The sequence below is a fragment of the Malus domestica genome, chromosome 10 (genome assembly GCF_042453785.1).
Source record: "Malus domestica chromosome 10, GDT2T_hap1".
Classification (NCBI taxonomy): Eukaryota; Viridiplantae; Streptophyta; class Magnoliopsida; order Rosales; family Rosaceae; genus Malus; species Malus domestica.
In genome coordinates this window covers 19,960,955-19,980,865 of record NC_091670.1, presented here as the reverse complement: position 1 = coordinate 19,980,865, position 19,911 = coordinate 19,960,955, and the positions used below count along the sequence as shown (strand labels likewise).

The following is a 19,911-nucleotide window of genomic DNA, read 5'->3' as shown; positions in this document are numbered from 1 at the left end:
CTTTCTTTCCGAACGGAACTTCGCGGTTCTTTTTGTATCTAAGATATTCAAAGAAAAAATTAAATCGTTTAGACCATGTTGTTAGAGTTCTCTGAATTAGCTGTGTTTCTATGGAAGTAAGAAATCTGAAAGGTTAGAGAAAGATACAATGTGAAGGAGTGCTCTGTTCTCTCTCAAAGTCTGAGAGGTGATGTTTCATATATCTCACTCAATACACGCACTAAGGCATATGTACATAACTACTAGCCTTAGCTGGATACACACAACCAACATTACAATCTCAGCCTTACACTTGTCATAATCTAAGACTAAGTGAATACACAATTCAACACAAGGCTTATTTACTTTAACTTTACTTAGCTCACAGCTTATACACTAATACTCCCCTTTAAGCTTTGAGCTGATACAACTCCAAGCTTATCTCTGAGATAGTTGAATCTCTCTTTTGGTAAGGCCTTGGTAAAAATGTCTGCCACTTGTTCTTTGGTTGGACAGTATATCAAATCAACAATTCCCTGCTGCAAAGCATCCTTTATGAAGTGATATCTTCTGTCAATGTGCTTAGTCCTTTGGTGAAACACTGGATTTTTAGTTATTGAGATTGCAGAGGTATTGTCACACTGCAAAGGAGTTGCTTCAGCTTGTAACTCTCCAAAATCTTCAAGAACAAACCTGATCCATATAGCTTGAGATGTTGCTTCGGCAGCACTAATATATTCAGCCTCTGCTGTGGATAGTGCAACACAATTTTGTTTCACAGAAGCCCATGAGAACACTCCACTGCCGAATGAAAAAGCATAGCCTGAGGTACTCTTGCTGTCATCTATTGATCCTCCCCAATCACTATCACAGAAACCAACTAAAACTGCCTTCTTGCCTTTCATATAATGCAAACCATAATCCAGTGTTCCTTTGATATATCTGAGCACTCTCTTAGCTATCCCATAGTGCTTGTTAGAAGGACCATGCATATATCTAGCTAACAAACTAGCTGCATACATCACATCTGGTCTTGTAGCAGTAAGATACAATAAACTGCCTACAAGCTTTCTGTATTTCTCTTCATCTGCTGCACCACTGCCATCTTCTTTACTCAACTTTTCAGTAGCCACAAGAGGTATAGAGACAGATTTACATTCTTTCAATCCAAACTTATCCAACAGGGAAGAGGCATACTTCTTTTGATGAATGAAGATGCTAGATTCTGTTTGAATTACCCCCATCCCCAGAAAATGGTGAAGAAGGCCCAAGTCTGACATCTCATACTTCTCTTTCATATCTTCTTTGAACTCATCCAGCATGTCTTGATTATTTCCAGTATACACAATATCATCCACATATATGGAGACTATTAGTATATCCTTTTCTCCCCTTGTCTTAGTGTAGAGAGTTGCTTCACTTAAGCTTTTCTCAAACCCACACTTAGCAAAATAGCTGTCAATCTCTCCATACCAGGCCCTAAGCGCCTGTTTCAAGCCATAAAGAGCCTTGTGCAATTTGTAAACTTTGTCTTCCTTGCCATTAATCACAAACCCTTCAGGTTGATCAACATATACTTCTTCCTGCAATATTCCATTTAAGAAAGCAGACTTAACATCTAATTGAAATATCTTCCAGCTTCTGTGTGCAGCAAGTGCAATCAGTGTTCTGATGGTGTCCAATTTGGCAACTGGAGCAAAAGTCTCATTATAATCGAGTCCTGGTTTCTGCACATATCCTTTAGCAACTAGTCTTGCCTTGTTCTTTTGTACTGAGCCATCCAAATTCAGTTTGGTTTTGAACACCCATTTCACACCAATAACCTGCTTATCACTTGGTCTGTCTACAAGCTTCCAAGTCTCATTTTTCTCAATCATGGATAGTTCTTCTTGCATAGCTTTTATCCAAGCTTTATCTTGTGCAGCTTCCTCATACTTCTCTGGCTCCACAATACAAAGAGTGCATTGTGCTAGGATATCACTGATATTTCTCCATTTAACTGGTGTATGATCATAAGGACTAGTGATCTCAACAGTTTCAGAGACATCTCTATCTTGTTCTTCCATTTGATTACTATTTTCTACTTCTGTCACTTCTTGTATACTAAAATCACTCACAGTCCTATACTGATCTTGAATATCAGTTATTGCAATAGACTTCTCTGAATTCTGCTTCCAATTCCAAGATATAGTTTCGTCAAAGACCACATCCCTTGATAGGATTAACTTCCTTGAACATGGATCAAATACTTTGTACCCTTTCTCACAAGTTGCATAACCCACAAACACACCTTTGACAGACTTTGCATCAAGCTTTTGTCTTCTTTCTGCTGGTACATGAACATAACAGAGTGATCCAAACACCTTTAAGTGACCAATTCCTGGTTTTCTCCCACTATAGGCTTCAAAATGAGTTATATTATCAAGAGCTTTTATAGGTGATCTGTTTAGAATATAAATAGCTGTATGTACAGCTTCTGCCCACAGAAAGTATGGCATGCTTTTATCATGAAGCATTGCCTTAGCCATCTCTACAACTGTTCTATTCTTTCTCTCCACTACTCCATTTTGCTGTGGAGTATAAGCAATGGATAACTGTCTTTGTATGCCTTCAGATTCCAACAACTTGCTGAATTCAGTTGAGAGAAATTCTCCCCCCCTGTCACTCCTTAGGCATTTCACTTTAAATCCACATTGTAACTCCACCATTGCTTTGAACTTTCTGAAACAGATTAGTGCCTCAGACTTATGTCGTAGGAAATAAACCCATGACATTCTTGTGTGGTCATCAATAAACAACATGAAATATTTATTTCCAGCAATAGATTCAGTGTTCATGGGGCCACACAAATCTGTGTGTATCAATTCCAGAGGATTCTTAGCTCTCCAAGCTTGTCCTTTTGGAAACCAATCTCTGTGTTGTTTTCCCATTTGACAACCTACACACACACCATCAACATCTTCAAGGTGTGGAAGACTATGCACCATTTCTTTTTCTCTAAGCTGTTTAAGGCTTCTAAGATTTAGGTGTCCTAGTCTCTTGTGCCAAGACCAGGTACATTCATTTACACTAGCCTTCAGTGCAACTTGATCAGTTTGCATTAAAGAAAAAGGGTAGCACCTATTACTTTTCATCTTAACCTTGATAACCAGACAATCAAGTGAAGGACCATCAAATATACAACACTCTCTTCCACCAAATAGCAAATAATATCCATGTTCGTCCATCTGTCCCACACTCAACAGATTTTCCTTCAAACCAAGTAGAAACATGACTTCCTTGATGCATTTACTACCAGAATTTGTATCAATCACAAGTGAACCTATTCCAGCAACATCTACCAGATTTCCAGTGGGCATTTGTACTTTTCCAGTGACATTTGTTCTTACATTCGTAAGTAGCTCAGCATTTCCAGTCATGTGGTTGCTACAACCACTATCAATGTACCAGTTTTCATTCACCTTTACTTCAGTAATTGCACTGTTAGCATAAAACAGATTGCCTGTCACTTCTGCTTGATTAGCACAGTTTGCCTTCTGAATAACCTTGCCTGCTGTGCATTCTCTAGCCCAATGCCCGAACCTATCACAGTTGTGACATTTGGATTGCCCCTTGTATCGACATTCTCCAAAGTGAAACTTAGAGCACACTTTACACTGTGGTTTAACTGTATCTTACTTCATGAATCCTGAAGAAGATGAATTCTTTGCAGAATTAGTAAATGATCTCTGTTGGAACTTAGGCTTAGACTCCCATTTCTTGCCTTTAGAATTCCAATTTTCTGAGATCTGGATGAACCAGAGTATGCACTACTCCTGTTTTGTTCCTTTGGATTCACCGAAAGTGAAGAGAATGCTTTCTCAGTTGCATCAACAGTATGTAAATCAAACCGTTGTTCTTGGCTTTTCAAAATTGCTACAACTTCCTGCAATTCTACAGTCTCCAAGCATTTTGTATTTTCAATGACTAGACATATGGGATCATATGGTTTACTAAGACTAATCAGAACTTTCTGTACAAGCCTTTCATTGGACAGAATCTCACCAAATGTTTTCATCTGATTAATCAATTCATTTAGCCTAGTAAGATATCCAGACAAAGTTTCATCATCACGCATCCTAGCATACTCAAATTCACGTCTCAGATTTTGTAGTTTCACAGATCTCACCTGATCACCATCATGGTACTCACCATATAACAGATCCCATGCCATCTTCGCAGAATCTGCATTAGCTATCCGAGGAAATATCTGATCTGAGACTGCATTCTGAATAATACCCAGAGCTTTTGCATCTTGCATATATGCGGTGACCATTTTCTCATCGTCTTCTTCTTCCTCTGAGCTTCCTTCAGCCTTCTTCTTCTTCTTTGTTTCTGAGATCGTAATCCCTTTTTCAACTAATTTCCATAGCCCGTGAGATTTGAAGATCGTCACCATCTTGATTCTCCAAAACTCGTAGTTCTCACCGGAGAAGATCGGAGTTCTCACCTCAGAACTTCCAGATCCAGCCATCTCTTAGCTTAGACGAGACGAACACAAACCGAAATCGGATTCTACGATCTTCGCCTGAATCGAAACGAGCTCGAGTGTAGCTCGATTGCTTCACAGTTTACTCCTAGATCTCAAATGATCGAACAAGGCTCTGAGGCCATGTTAGAGTTCTCTGAATTAGCTGTGTTTCTATGGAAGTAAGAAATATGAAAGGTTAGAGAAAGATACAATGTGAAGGAGTGCTCTGTTCTCTCTCAAAGTCTGAGAGGTGATGTTTCATATATTTCACTCAATACACGCACTAAGGCATATGTACATAACTACTAGCCTTAGCTGGATACACACAACCAACATTACAATCTCAGCCTTACACTTGTCATAATCTAAGACTAAGTGAATACACAATTCAACACAAGGCTTATTTACTTTAACTTTACTTAGCTCACAGCTTATACACTAATACATGTGAGAGAGAGTGTGTAGAGAGAGTTGTATATAGTGACAAAACGAGTTCAGATTTCCACTTTCACAGGAAACGATTTAATGGAAGTAATCAGAAAATGTCTCACCTGCATCAATAACAATGGGACGGAGTTTGTCTAATGCAAATTGCATACGTACAAAAACTAAAGCAAAACAACTTACCTTTGTCCAGAAACTAACTGGAGATATACGGTGAACTAACTGCGTAAGCTTCCTTTCACAAGATCGCTGCAAATGGAAATGGATCTGCATAAAATTGTAAAACAAAGTTTATATATGTGGAATAAGAATCGATTGGAGTCTTGAATTTGGTCAAGTTAGGAATTAACAATTAAAGGTCAAGGTAGGAATAACCACTTGAGAGAGGAACCGATTGGGGTCTTGAATTTGATTCCGTTTCACATTGTTATTCTTAACTTGATAGTTAGGAATTGACAATTAAATGTGACTCTTCTCTTTCACATTCGATTCCCACCTTTTGTTACTGTATACAATTCTCTCGGCCTGTTTTCTCCTCTGCCCCACTGCACTCCGCTTCACATCCTGACCATCTAAACATAAATTAATGATTAAAAATGTATCACATCATAAACGGGGCAAATGGTTTTTTAATCCACCTCTAACGATGGAAAAAATTCCTGTAAATTCTGAACTAAACCGAAAAAATTCGATCCCAAACCAAAAATGTCACAGCCTGTCCCGAAATATTTAATTTCGACGGTATGAACTGACGATTTTACCCTTGGATGTTGAGATTGTGATGTGTGTGTGACATGCTTTTGGGATGTAGGTTGTTATGTTGAGTTCCTAAGTTTTGGACTCAAGTAAAAATTAAACTTTTGGTTGTTTTGGTGGATGACCAAGAGAGGACACACACACACACACAAAAAGCACCCCGTGCTCTCTCTCTCTCTCTCTTTCTCTCGGCCTTCCTACCATTTCCGTACAAAACGTACGGACAAACGTCAAACCAACCATTTCGTGCACGGATCGATGTCAAGAAGGTAAAATTCGAACTCCTTGCAAGTCTCTGAGTTTATTTATAACATTTTTAGATCTTAAAACCTTCAAATATCCCGAGAACTCGAACCCCAGATTTCATGCACTAATTAATGTGAGGTTTTTAGGAGTTTTTAAGGGCATAGGAAGCTTTAGATTGTCTTCACGAAGCTCGGAGAAGAAAAATGAAGTGATTTGGATGTCGGAAAGTTGAGTTTCAACGAGTTGCAGGTTTAGCCGGAATATCGAAGGATTTTCCGGCAAGTTTCGTTGGTTTTAGGACTTTTGAAAGCTAAGGTTTTGTTCTACTTGTCCTAAGCTTCAAATTTGTTCAAGTTTCGTGGAATTTGGTTGAGATTTGGACAAGATATGAAGGTTTTCGTGATTTTTCCAGTTTCCGACAAACGACGACCAGCGAGGCTAACCGGAGAAAAAGATAGAATATTCCGTCAAAGTTGACAAAATATTCTGACGCCGTCAGGTAGAATTAACAGTTTCTGTTACTATTTAACGGAATATTCCTAACGGGGTTAGGGGAATCCGTTAGGGTCCCTGCGCGTGGCCGCGCGTGTTACCGTGCCCTTGCCAGGGCGTGGCGGCGTGTGGGACGTCCAAAAATTATTTTAAAAATATGGGGATGTTTGTGAGGTTGTGTAGATCACGTTGGTATATTCAAACATCCCATTTGATCAATGTATGAGAAGTTATTAGCTAGTATTGGTTATGTTCTTTAAATTAACACTTTTATAGTTATTTCGCATATAGGGGAGACTTATCTCGAGGACGAGCGCAATCAAGGGCGACTCGGGGGATACGACCCTTCGACATACCAGTTAGTAGGCTTTTGGTTTTAAGTATATACGTATACGCTTGATGTTTTTCCCAGAAAATGCATTTAAATGATTTATACTTTGAAAATGCCATGCCTATTGATTTATGCTTAAATCATGAGTTAGAATATGATGCATAATATATAATTGTGGTGTTGTGGACGCTCAGGTAAGTACCAGGTGAGTTATGTTTGTTATGTGAATTATCGATGATGTGATATGTGATTGAGCAACTTTGAGCTCATGAACCTGCACCTAGGGTGATTGTGATTTAGCCAAAGATATGACATAGGCTTGTATATAATGTCACCTCCCGCATCATATGCTCACTTTGGGTCCAATTTAGGTGCACAATCTTATCGTATAGACCATCATAGGTGGTTCCGCCTCGTAGGTGACTAGCGAATTATCGCGCAGTTATCATGAGAGCGTAGTGTTAAGCATAATTATATTACAGCCAGTCTTGTCGTACAGACCATTTTAGTGGTTCCGACTCGTGTGCAGTGTAGTGTCGTATAGGTCATTGTAGTGACTATAATGAGCTATGAATTCAGCCATACAGACTTATGCAGGGGTTCCGGCTAATATGTTATTTTCCATGAATTTATTCTCACTTGAGTTACTTACACTATTTTATGTTTTGGCATGGCATACTTATGAATATGGTTATGTGAAGCATCATTTGAATTGAGATATTTATATATACATTTATGCATATGTTTATATTCTATTTTTGGGAAAATTATACATGTTTTACGGCGAGAGGTTATAACTTTTGAGAAATTAAATGATTTTGAAAACATTTGTTTTTGCCCACTCACATTTTCTGTTTTGCGCCCCTCCAGGTTTTAGGTTGTCTTGTTGTTGGTGGTGTGCGAGGATTTCGGCGGTTCTGACATAATAAAATATTTGTAGGACATCTTCTGGTACTGTATAGTGAGTACTTGTCCTACTGGAATGCACCTAGACTTTCTATGCTCTAATTAGGAGTATTTACTCTTGTATCTCACTCCTAACACTTCCTGTTTATTAGTGCTCTTTAGCATCTTTCGGTTTTAATTATTAGTATATTTCTTATCCTTATTGCTTCCGCACTGTGCATATGGCTACGTCAACCTCATGTGACAACCAGCATGCCTCGATCTCGGTCGGGGTGTGTCAAAAAAAGTCCCAAATTGAAATTCCCATAATTTTTGGGACGTCAAACCGAACTGATCCCCAACTATTCGGTACCAGATTCGATATTACCTATTCAATGGTTTAGGAATCCCAAACCGAACTGAATATATATATGGGATAGGATTAAGGGACAAATAGTTTTCCAAATATTTTTACATTTCTTTGTAGCCCTTAGATTTTATAACATCCAAGGGTTCTTATCTATTCATTAAATGACATGGATACTTATGTGGATTTTAACTAATATTAATGATAAAAATAAAACTGAAAAACATAAAATCTGGAAAATTAAAAAAGGAAAAAACCCTCCCTAGATGTAGTCGTGAAAACAAACTAACAGACTTTGAGCCCTAATAACACAAAAACATCAAATCTCTTCAAGATCTACAATGCCTTGGATGAAAGCTAATTAACAAGCCATTGAAAAGTTTTCTTGTTTGCTTAAGAATTTAATGTGAATTAATTTAAGGTTCATCGGGTCATCTTCACTGATTGAAAAAAATGGACTTCTTTAATAATGGGGCAATGGTGGGAAAGTTAGAATTTGAAAGAAAGTGTATAGAAACTTTTTGGGAGAGAATTGGACTTAGATTTTGGAGAAAATGAGTGGCTATATATAGGGGTGTGGCCAGCCCTATTAGGAGAATTGGGACCGACCACATTTGGTTGATTTGTTGGATTGATTGCAAGATATTATGTAAAATAATATCTTGCGAGTAGTTTGGTAATTAATCAATTGATTTTGTCTTCTTTACCCAAAAGTCCACGTGTCGCCTCCGTGATTTTCTTGATTATTTTTTGCTCCACAATATTAGTTTTAACTTTCATTCGGGACCATTAGATGTATAGAGATCCAAGAACTAATGTAAAGATATTTGTCAAAAAATATATCTTTTGATCCTATCCCTATATATATATATATATATATATATATATGCTATAATTTTCCTTCTCATCGATCTTCGTAGGTTGACCCATTTCAACTTTTGTCTATATCTAGTCCTTTAGTTTTATTATCAACAATAAGATTGTACAAATCTGATAAGCAGGATATATAGGGAGCTTACAATTTTGGGATGATTGCAAATGTTTTGGAGATACAAAAATGTCCTCACATTTTGGGATGAAGCACTTTCTCTCCCACTGTGAGAGTCTTTCTCTCCACCCTCCGTCAGAGCCCTTTTAGCCTGTGTGCTGAGTCTTCTTCAAACTTTATCTCCTCCACCGGCCCTTGCCAAGGTATGGGTCGGTGGCTCTCGGGTTTAGTTTTCTTTGCAATCTTTCTGCTGATAGTCACCAGTCTGTGCTTTAATTTTCCAAATCATATGCCATCAATTCCGATTTCTTTTCACCGTCTTTCTCATCCTCCACCTCCTTGGCTTTCCTCAAACCCATTTGATTTCGGATTTGTAGCTACTTACCTTAAACGCGTTTTGACGCGATTATCTGGGGATGTGCGTAGAGCTCCGGTGCAGGTGATCACACCACCACCTCTCATGGACCGGGAAGTGCATTTTGCTCTGGCTCGGGTGTTTACACCACCACTCCCATGGTTTTATCTTCAACTGCTTTGTTGCCTTCAATGACTCTGTTGCTGATGAGTTCTCTCATCAACTTCCTTTAGTTTGCTACAGATCCGTCATCTGTGGTGCTTTGTGAAGGTTGTTGGAGTCGTCTTTCCATCATTTTTGTGGCATTGTTTGGCTGGATTTTTGGCTTTTTTGGCAATGCATCAGCGGCGGTAGCAGGAAATCTAGGGTTTTCTGTTTCTTTTACTGTTTTTGGGCTCAAACTTTTGGTTTGGGCTTTGTTTTCGGCGTCCATATTTTCTTTTGGGCTTTTCTTGTAATTGGACCTCAATCATTGTAAATTTTCGTGTGTTTCGGTAATAAATCTACTACTTTTACCCAAAAAAAAAAAAAAAAAACACTATAAGATCAATTTGCCAAAGGGCTTCGAATGGTTAAGTCAGAAGTGTTTAAGATAAACTGAATATAGTAGTAGAGAGTTGTGAGTTAAAGTTTTCCATTACAAGAGTATTCTGCAATTCGTGTCAAAATGAAGCTTCATCTATTGTTGTCAATATGTATAAAGTGTGTTTCGCGAAAGTCGGATCAGACTTTGGGGGACGGTTGTCACTCGTTTGGTTTCATTGACCCTAATTACTTAAATATATCAACATTTACAATAAAGACAATAAAGAAATTCTTGAAGTAGGATACTCTTGAGTGTTTAAATTGGATTGTTGTTAGCGACTTTGCTCAAAAAAAAAAAAATTCCACCGCAGTTAGTGTTAGCTAGATGCTCAAATCAGTTTGTGTGCTTGAAGTCCCTTTTTATTTATGCTTTAATTATATGGACAGATCTTAGCTATATACAAAGTTTTTACTGCATTTCGAGAATACCGATCCGTCCCGAAATACCAAAAATATTTTGAGAATCTCAAAATTCAAGAATACCGAAATTTCGGTTCAAGAGCGGTCTTTGATTCCTAATCAAAAAATGGTCGGTTCGGGATTCAGGATCCCATTTTTGGTTTAGTATCCCATACCAAACCAGCCCTACCCACTTCCCTCCTATGCTGCTGCCCTCCCTTAAGGGACAACTCACACTTGTATATTTTACTTGTCTACTTGTCAGCTTGTACAGCTGCATGTTTGTTATAACTGTTTTGTAACTAATCTTAGTCTTAGTGAGTTAATTAGGTGTATTTAGTTATAAGCTTTACTTGGCAATGTATATATACTGAGTTGTAATTCCTTATTCATTAAGAAAGAAATATACAAGGCTTCTTTCTTATATGGTATCACCTGCCTCTCTATTGCACATCACTCATATCCTTCTTTTTGTGCAATTCGATCTTCGATCTTTGTGTTGTTGATCCTCGGTCTTTTCTTTGATTATTCTCTACAATTCATGGCGTCTTCAAGCTCTTCTCCTATGCATCCTGAAGTTGTTGCTTCTAATTTTACGCATGTCATTCCCAATTTCACAACGATGAACCCTAATTCTTCGATCTCTTCGATTATAGTTTCAAATATTAGTTGTATGGTGCCTACGAAGCTCAACCATGATAATTACCTCGTTTGGAAAGCTCTTTTTGCTCCAATTTTTAGGCGACATAAACTCACCGGAATTGCTGATAAATCTGAGATATGTCCACCACCATATCTTCTTGATCGATCTAGTCAAAATATTGGAATTCATAATCCTAGTTTTGAAGTTTGGTATGAAAAGGATCAGAATATCCGTATTTGGCTCAACTCTACACTCTCTGAAGACATCATCCCCTTCACAGTCGGTGTCACCTCTTCTCGCAAGCTTTGGTTGAATCTAGAGCAACATTTTGGAGGTGTTTCTACAGCTCACATCCATCAACTCCGCTCTCGTCTTCATTCTGTAAACAAAGGTGATCTCGCCATTTCTGAATACCTGCAACGCATCAAAGGCATTTCTGATGCTCTAATGGCTGTCGGTGCTCTGGTCTCTGATCATGACCTCATTGTTGTTACTCTTAGTGGCCTCCTTAATGAGTACGATTCTTTCATTGACTCTATTGTGCTTCAAATTTCTTCTACCTGACTGGACGAACTTCATAGTCTTTTGTTGAACGAGGAAGTTTTTATGAATCATAAGAAGAAAAGAGTGCCCTCTTCCGCTTCAGAACCATTTTAGGCTTTTGCTGCTCAATCTCAACATCCTTAAGCCCCTCTACTTCCTACACCATCTTTCTATCCTTTTCCACAAGCTTATTGATAGGATTTTTACCATCTACAAAAGTAGGGATAAAAACACTTAAAAATACTTGCAAGAGTACAAGGTTAACGTAGTATGGCAACTCAAGCAATGTCATTTTTCCACAGGGATTGAATGAATAATTTGTATTTAAACTAATCCTTCTAATTATTTAGAACAATGTTTCGAAAAGGTTGATTTTGGAATTTAAAATAACAAAAATGAATTTAAATAAAAATAATTAAATACATCAACAAAGTAAAGAAAGCAAAAGAAAACGGTTTTGGAAAACAATTTAAACACTAGGGTTTTGCCGTCACCATTGACAATCCTACACAATTTTACCAAATACTTATGAATTTCTACATACATGCTTTGAAGGTTAGGTTTTCCTAATACATATTTTCCTCATGATGTTCAAGTGAAAACGTATATCTAACATGCAACCCGTTTGTGATATTCAGATCAAATATAAACATGCAAGACTCACTAAGCTTTATGAAAACCCTTTGAAAAACCATGCAACCCTTAAGAGCATGATGTTCGCCTTAAGTGAACTTACAATTACTAATCACAAGAAGCCCTCCTCAATTTCAGGGTGATGTTCCAACATACATCAAATTACTTATCTAAATACCCTAATGGTCGCGAATCACTAAGACAATTAGATAGTTTAATCACGGTGATTAATAATTCAAAGCAAGCATGCATCCATTCATAAGCAAATTAATAAAGTCACATATTCTTGCTAAGGCTCGTGGATTCTCCCTAACAAAATGACTAGTTACGAACAATCAGAATAAAAACTAAAGAAAATATATTAACTAGAAAAAGGATTGAAAACACCTTGTAGGTAAAAAGTCTGAGGTTCTCCAAAATAATGCCTATGTTCTCTTAATGTTGTGTAGAAAACCCTAATGGCTAAAAAGCCTTTTTTATATACTCCAAATTAAAACCCTAATAGTAAAAGGTTTTCTAAAAACTAGAAAATAAAATAATAAAATGATAACTAGGAATTACATTCCTATTATGACTAGGAAATATGCTCATCAAACAGATAGCCACGTTTCTGAAACTTCAGGGCTCCAAAACAGATCCAAAACTACTCGAATTAAAGATGACCTCCTCTTCAAGTTCCAAGAAGAGCCCAAGTCCAAAATCCATCATCTTCCAGCCCAAAAGTCACAAATAAGCTCTGCAACTCAATCTGCCAACACAGCACGCTGTGGATAAATTAATTCGCCACGATCTGATGCTTCGAGATAAAATTATGAAATTTTGACACAATCTTCTTGACAGGCTCACGAAGCCGCTCCAATTAGAATTACTCGAAAATTCCACCGTTTGGTTATTTTTAGCTAAAAACAATTTCGCATGTCCTACATTAAAAATACATAACAAAGTATTAAAATGTCACCAAAATAATAATCAAAATATACCAAAAATAAGGAATAATATATAGTATAAAATCGACTCATCACTTATGCTACTCAGTCATCCAACTATAATGCTTCTCCAAAGTATTACAACAACAATGGTTGTAAAGGATCCTTTTAGCGTAACAATTGTGGTAATTTTGATAAGAGTTCCAATAATTCTCGTGGTAATTTTCACAATTCTGGCAATGGTTATGGTAACTTTAGAAATAACTCTGGCAATGATTCTGTCAATTTTTATCGCAACTTTGGTGGTTTTAATCGAAACAATCGTGGAAGAATTCCTTGTCAAATATGTCATTCTTATAATCATGAAGCTATTGACTATTATGAACACATGAATCATTCTTTTTTTGGTAGTAAAATTCCACCTGCAAAATTGGCTGCTATGTATGCTTATACTACTTCCAAGCAATCTCCTTCTACTTGGTTGATGATTTATGGACCCACGTCTCATATAACCAATGATATCTTAGCCATTTCTTCCCCAATTCCATATTATGGTGAAGACAAGGTGTATATTGGTGATGGACAAGGTATGTCTATTCATCATACTGGTACTTCTCTGGTTAAAACACTAGATTTTACATAAGGATAAGCTTGCTCACAGTGGTGACAAGTTTACTAATTTATTTTGCTCAGATTGTGCTATAGGTAAAAATCACAAATTGTCTTTGTCCTCTAGTACTAATACTATCTTTGCTAGTTTAGAGTTGATTCACTCTGATGTTTAGGGACCAGCTCCAGTCACTATTGTTGGTGGTTACAAATTTTATGTGTTGTTTGTGGACGAGTTCAATAAGTATACTTGGTTGTTCCCTCTGAAAGCTAAGTCTGAAGTATTTTTCATTTTTGTAAACTTCAAAGCTTATGCAGAAAACATGATTGGAAAGAAAATAAAGATTTTGAGGTCTGATTCAAGGGGTGAGTTCATAAGTTCTCCATTCAATTCTTTTCTCTTAAGTCATGGTATATCACATCAATATAGTTGTACTCACCTCACAATCCATCATATAATGAATGTGTTGAGAGGAAGTGTGAAATCACATCCCCGGATTTCACTATTTAATTTTCATATATTGTATTTGCGCGATTTTATTTTTGTTAATTTTAGAGTTTTAGTTAATTAGTTACAAAGTTTGAGTTTTCGTAATAGTCATTTAAAATCCGTACACCTTTCGAGGTTACACTTAATGGTTTTTAATAGCGCTCGATTCTACAAGCACATAGGCGAATACTGTTCCCGAAACGGAGCTATAACTAGGGGTGGTTCGGTATGGGATCCCATACCGAAACCCTTGTCCCGATTCCCAAACCAAAAATTTCGGGAATCCCAATGTCAATACCGATCCCAAACCAAATTTTCGGGAATCCCGAAATGATTTTGGGCTTTTGGGCTTTTGGACTAAAATATTATGTTTTTGGGCTAAAATTGAACCTTTTAACACTTTTGGGCTGCAATCTGCGAAGAAGCCCGTTGCAATATGTGCCAATTGCAAGACTATGTCAATTTAAATGTAGATGCTACAATTGCAAGACTCTGCCAATCTGGATTCAAATGTAGATGCCACAATTGCAAGACTCTGTCAATTTAAATCATTCATACAGAAATATGTGCAACTATTGAAACCTTCATTTTCTATGGACTCCCATGTCGTGTGTGTGTGGGTGCTTATTATATAAGTGTATAAGTAACCAAGCTGCAATCTGTGCACAAATCTGTCCATCTGCCAATTTGTGCAGTGTGCACAAATCTGCCAATCTGTGCACAAATTTGTGCACAATAGCATTTGCCCATTCAATTTCTACTACAAATGCATGCAATAAAAATAAATTAAGTAACAAATCCAAAAGCAAAAAAAATTAGTTACAAGCCAAGGTTTTAAAATAAATAAAGTAACAAACCCAAAAGAAAAAAAAAATTAGTTACGAGCCAAAGTTTCAAAATAATTACTAGCCAAAGTTACTGAGCTTCGACAAAGAGGATCAAAATGGCCTTCTGTGCAAACTCTTTCCAATAGATGATATTCTCAATAACTTGTTGGTTTTTCCAATTAAGTCATAGGGTGATCAGTAAGAGTGAAATATTATTCAACTCCGATTTTAAACTTCAGCCGCTCGTTTGGACAAACTTTCTTAAACAAACAATTTATGCAGTATCCACTAATGATACGTCTTACCACTTAACAGTGGACATGAAGAAGGGACATGATTAATTGGGACCAAACAAGGGGTGGCTATACAGAATCACATATACACAATAGCGATATAGATCAGAATGTAGCGGGTTTTTAACCTCTCCGTCGATTCAAAATCCCTAATTCAGAAACCCTAATTTCAGAAACCCAAATTCAAAATCTCTAATCAAATTTGGAATCAAACAATTTGTACGAACTTTGGTTGAGTTTATTGCAGGAATTTCTTACCTTTTGCAGTGAGGAGGAGTGCGGACTGAGGACTGGTATAGAGGACAATGGGTGAAGGCGCGATTCAGGTGAGGAGTGAGGACCCAGAGGAATGAGGACTGGTGTGGCCGTGCGGGTAGATTTGGGATTCAAGCGACGGATGTGGAAGGAGAGACAAATCGGCGAGGAGAGACCGAGAGTGATTGTCGAGAGAGACCGAGAGAGAGATCAGGATTTAGGTCTGAGGTGAGGTGAGGGTGAGAGTGACGAGATTGTCGAGAGGGACCAAGAGAGAGAGTTAGACACGGGTTTAAAACATAACAACGGTTGAGATTAAATCTCAACAAAATCCAACGGCTATTAAAATTCTAAATATATATATTTAAAAATTAAATAGGTTTTTTATATTAGCACCCCACAAAATGTTGAATGCACCCCATATTAAAAATTAATATTAAATAACTTATTTATTCTACTATGCAATGGCAATTTTGACCTTATTAGGTTAAAAAAAATAAAAAAATTCTATATACACCCCAAATCATTTTTAACGTATTATTTATTTTCTTCAACTATCAAAACCCCTCCAACCCTCCATTGTTGAACAAAATCCTAACCAATGAAACTACAAATATGTTGATTGAGAAAAATTATTTTTGACGAATGAAACACGAAATCGATGTTTCGAAAGCTTCACATGAGGTAAGGCTTCATATTATTTATTGTTTTAGTGACTTTGACGATATCGATAATTATTTAATCTTGTTTTTGATACATTATTCAAGCTTCTATGTTCGTATTCATCTTTTAGGGATCACAGAGATTACATGAAGAATTAAACATCTAAAATTACCACTATTAAAAATAGACAACATGGGTTTTAATGGTGGAATTGAAAACAACCCACATATGCTTTAAATCCCAGGCGGCATCTTTTGTCAAAATTTTAGTCAACGTTATTTGTCCAAATTAAAAGCTTTATAAGATTTGAGAAATGTTGGTGTCTAGAAAATATGGGGTGCATATAGAAAATGTAAGGTGTATATTAAGAATATGGGGAATGAGGGTATTATGGAGAAGTATGTGGGGTGTATTAAGATAATTTTTAATTAAAAAACAAATGTGAGGTGTATTAAATTTGTGGGGTTTATTCAACAATTTATGGGGTGTTAATATAATAAGCCGTTAAATAATATATATATATATATATATATATATATATATATATTTTCAGTTCGGTTTGGGAATACCGAAATCCCAAAAACTTGAGACCGATTCCCGTACCGAAATTTCGGGATCGGTTCAGTATTGGGTACCGAAATTTTCGGGAATTTTAGTTTGGGATTTTTTTGGTTTGGTTTCGAGAATTTTTCGGTTTGGTTTGAAATTTTTGGGATTTTTTTCCAGCCCTAGCTATAACGAAGGAATTACGAGCCACGTAAGTTAAGGACAAAAACGTAAATTGGAAGGGGGACCAATCCCCGTTCTGGAAAACTGACAGCCGACTCGATTGAGACCGGGTCACTCACATGACCCGTTTTCCGACCCGGTTTCTGCAAGCTGTTCCGACGCCGCTCCGACGTTTTTTTCTAGCGAATTAAAGCCAGTCACCACCAGGAAACAACTCAGCTCACCCCAAATATCATTTCCACCGAAACTCTAGCGAGTTTGATCACAGTTTCACTACGAACAGAGTCGTCGTCTTCCTCGAGCTCACAGCGACGATGCCGCCGTTGCAGCGCTTTCCGACGTCACCTACCACCACCATCTGACTCACTACCAGCCCAGGAACAAAGCCCAAGCAATGTTCGAGGCGTTGGAGCATCGATGAAGTTGAATCGACGATCACCCTTTCTATGGTTTTTCGGCAATCCATGAGCGTTTTCAGGCGTTTTCCCACGGAATTGGACCCAGAAGAAGTTATAAATCTTACTCTACGCCTCAAGCTTCATTTTGGTATAATTTGAGCTACTTGGCGTTAGGTGAAAATTCCGGCGAGTCGTGGCCGCCAGCGGCCACGTGCGACGCTTCAATCATACCTGGCATCATGAACCAGGATAATTAAGTACAATTTTGGCTGTATTCATATTGAGTTAGTGTTCTGCAATCAACTAAGTATTAGCCATAGGCTGCAGAGAATAATAATCAATTGTAGTCATAGGTCATAGGCTACAGCTGCAAAGCACAAAGGTTTGACTTATGAATTAAGATATGACCATCAAGATGCGGAAGAATTACAACAACAAAAAAATGAAACTGAGAAAACAAGATAGATGGGGAGGACGATGGAGTTGAACGAGAGAGGGATATGAGTAAGGGAAGAACGATGAACAGGATAAGGGAAAATAAATAGTCAAACGGGAAAAGAGAGGAGAATTAATGAGATAGGAGAGAGATTAATAAATTTGATTAAAAGGCTTTTAGAATTTTGTTACCAAATATATAATTATTTAAAAAAAAGATAATTAATTGGATTAATTATATTGCATCTCAACCGTTAAAGTGTATAAATTTAAGAAAACTTTCGGTACTGTTGATTTTAATAAAAAATCACATTTTTACATTAAAAATTCAATCATGGTACTATTTACTTTACCCTTTATTTTGTTCTTATCGTTAAAACTCAAAGTTTTCAGACCATTTTCATTAGTTTTTCTTAAATTTAATGATTTAAGATTTGTGTCAATATGTGTCAAAAAATGTTTACTAAAAGAAAAAAAAAATATGTGTTAAAAATGTGGTGTCCCTAATCTGTATCCATTGTAAAACACAAATTATGTGTCAAAATTTGTGTCAAAATATGGTGTCACTGACCCATACCCATTGCGAAACCCAGATTCACTTATTTTAAAAAAGTAGCAACCTTCCAAATCAAGCCAATTTAGGCGCAAACTTGGTCAACTTAGCCATGCCTAATAATATGATGTAATGCCACCATATCTCTGACTCATAATCTTCTAATTGCTATCATTATCGTATACTTTTCTGGTAAATATGCAAACAATAAACTCAAATATCTAATGGTTGATATAAATTTTGTAGATATCGCTTCTTGTCTGGAAATAAAAAACATAACTTAAATTCGTTAACCTCTTTCAACATTGAGAAACGATGTGCTTCAAGAGCTAATTCATACTTGATACTTGTTTGTGAATAATCAGCACATTTTGATTATACTAATGATGTTTATGGCTTATAAATTAAGGTGCTCTTTTTTACTCCAAAAGAGATGTTGTGGTAGAAGGGGATAACAAAATAAGATCATCTCCAAAACAAATATCAAATTATTAAAGTCAAATTACAATTGATGGCTGATGTGACAATCTCAAGTCTTATGTCAAATTTTGTACTTCTCCATCCAAATTGTGAAATGTTATTTTATTATTTAGGCCTAATTGGATTATTAGTTCCCGTGGTAATATGGTAGTTGGAAGATAACCATGTGGTAAAATAAATAAATAAATAAATAAACTAAGATTTAAGCCTATGTGGTGAAGTTTGTTAGGATTTATGCCCAAAATTTGAAAATTTTGTTAACTCTCCGTTAATTATTAGCACGTGAGCCACACATATTAGGCAAACATAACTCTCCGTTAATTGTTAGTATGTGAGGTTAACTTTATCTTTTTAGATTCACGTGTGAGCCTCCTGTGCTAACAATTAGTAGAGAGTTGACAAAATTTTCAATTTTTGGCCTAAATCCAACAGACTTCCCTAGGGCTTAAATACTAATTTTTATTTTTATTTTTTTATCACATGGACTATTTTCCAACTAGCCAATCACCTTTAATCCAATTAAGCCTATTATTTAAATAGAGCCTTAAATGGTTGTAATTATTAAAAAAATGTTGAAACAAAATTTTTATTGGTTGAAATGTGAATAAAATAAGGGATCCACCATAAATGAATTAAAAATTGATGTCAAATTTAACTCTAAATCACCAAATCTTCAAATTCAGTTAGCAAATAACATTTCAGTTGGAGAGATTTTTTATGTCAAATATGCATAGTGGCATACGACCTAGGATTTTGACATCTCCTATAGAGATGCTCCAAAAAAACAAAAGACAAGTAAACTTCGTATAAGTCTACTTTAATATATTTATACATATATTTGAACCTTTCACTTGCCCCATTTGAATTTCGATATGGTCCACACGTCGCAATTAACGATGAATGTTTTTTCTCTTTTGGCTAGCCGTCTCCCAATTAGACTGCTTCTTCCAGCGCCTACTTCCAAGGAACAATTCCAAACCCCAAGTCCCCCAAGTCCCCCACACCTTTATATATACGTACACATTAAAAACTCTCCCTCATCACCTCACAACTCCAAACGATATATACCCAATATACAAAATCCATTAAAATTAGAA

The 19,911-nt window shown here is 36.6% G+C and overlaps 1 protein-coding gene across 1 annotated transcript; it reads left to right on the top strand.

Moving 5' to 3' along the window:
• Positions 1 to 10,878: 10,878 nt before the first annotated feature.
• LOC114827393 (uncharacterized) lies at positions 10,879 to 11,544 on the top strand. The gene has a single exon (XM_029109180.1). The coding sequence runs from the start codon at positions 10,879 to 10,881 to the stop codon at positions 11,542 to 11,544; it is 666 nt and encodes a 221-aa protein (XP_028965013.1).
• Positions 11,545 to 19,911: the final 8,367 nt, after the last annotated feature.

Bases quoted from the DNA above. Each gene is read 5' to 3' on its own strand.
- LOC114827393 (XM_029109180.1), top strand. From the start codon at position 10,879: ATGGCGTCTTCAAGCTCTTCTCCTATGCATCCTGAAGTTGTTGCTTCT.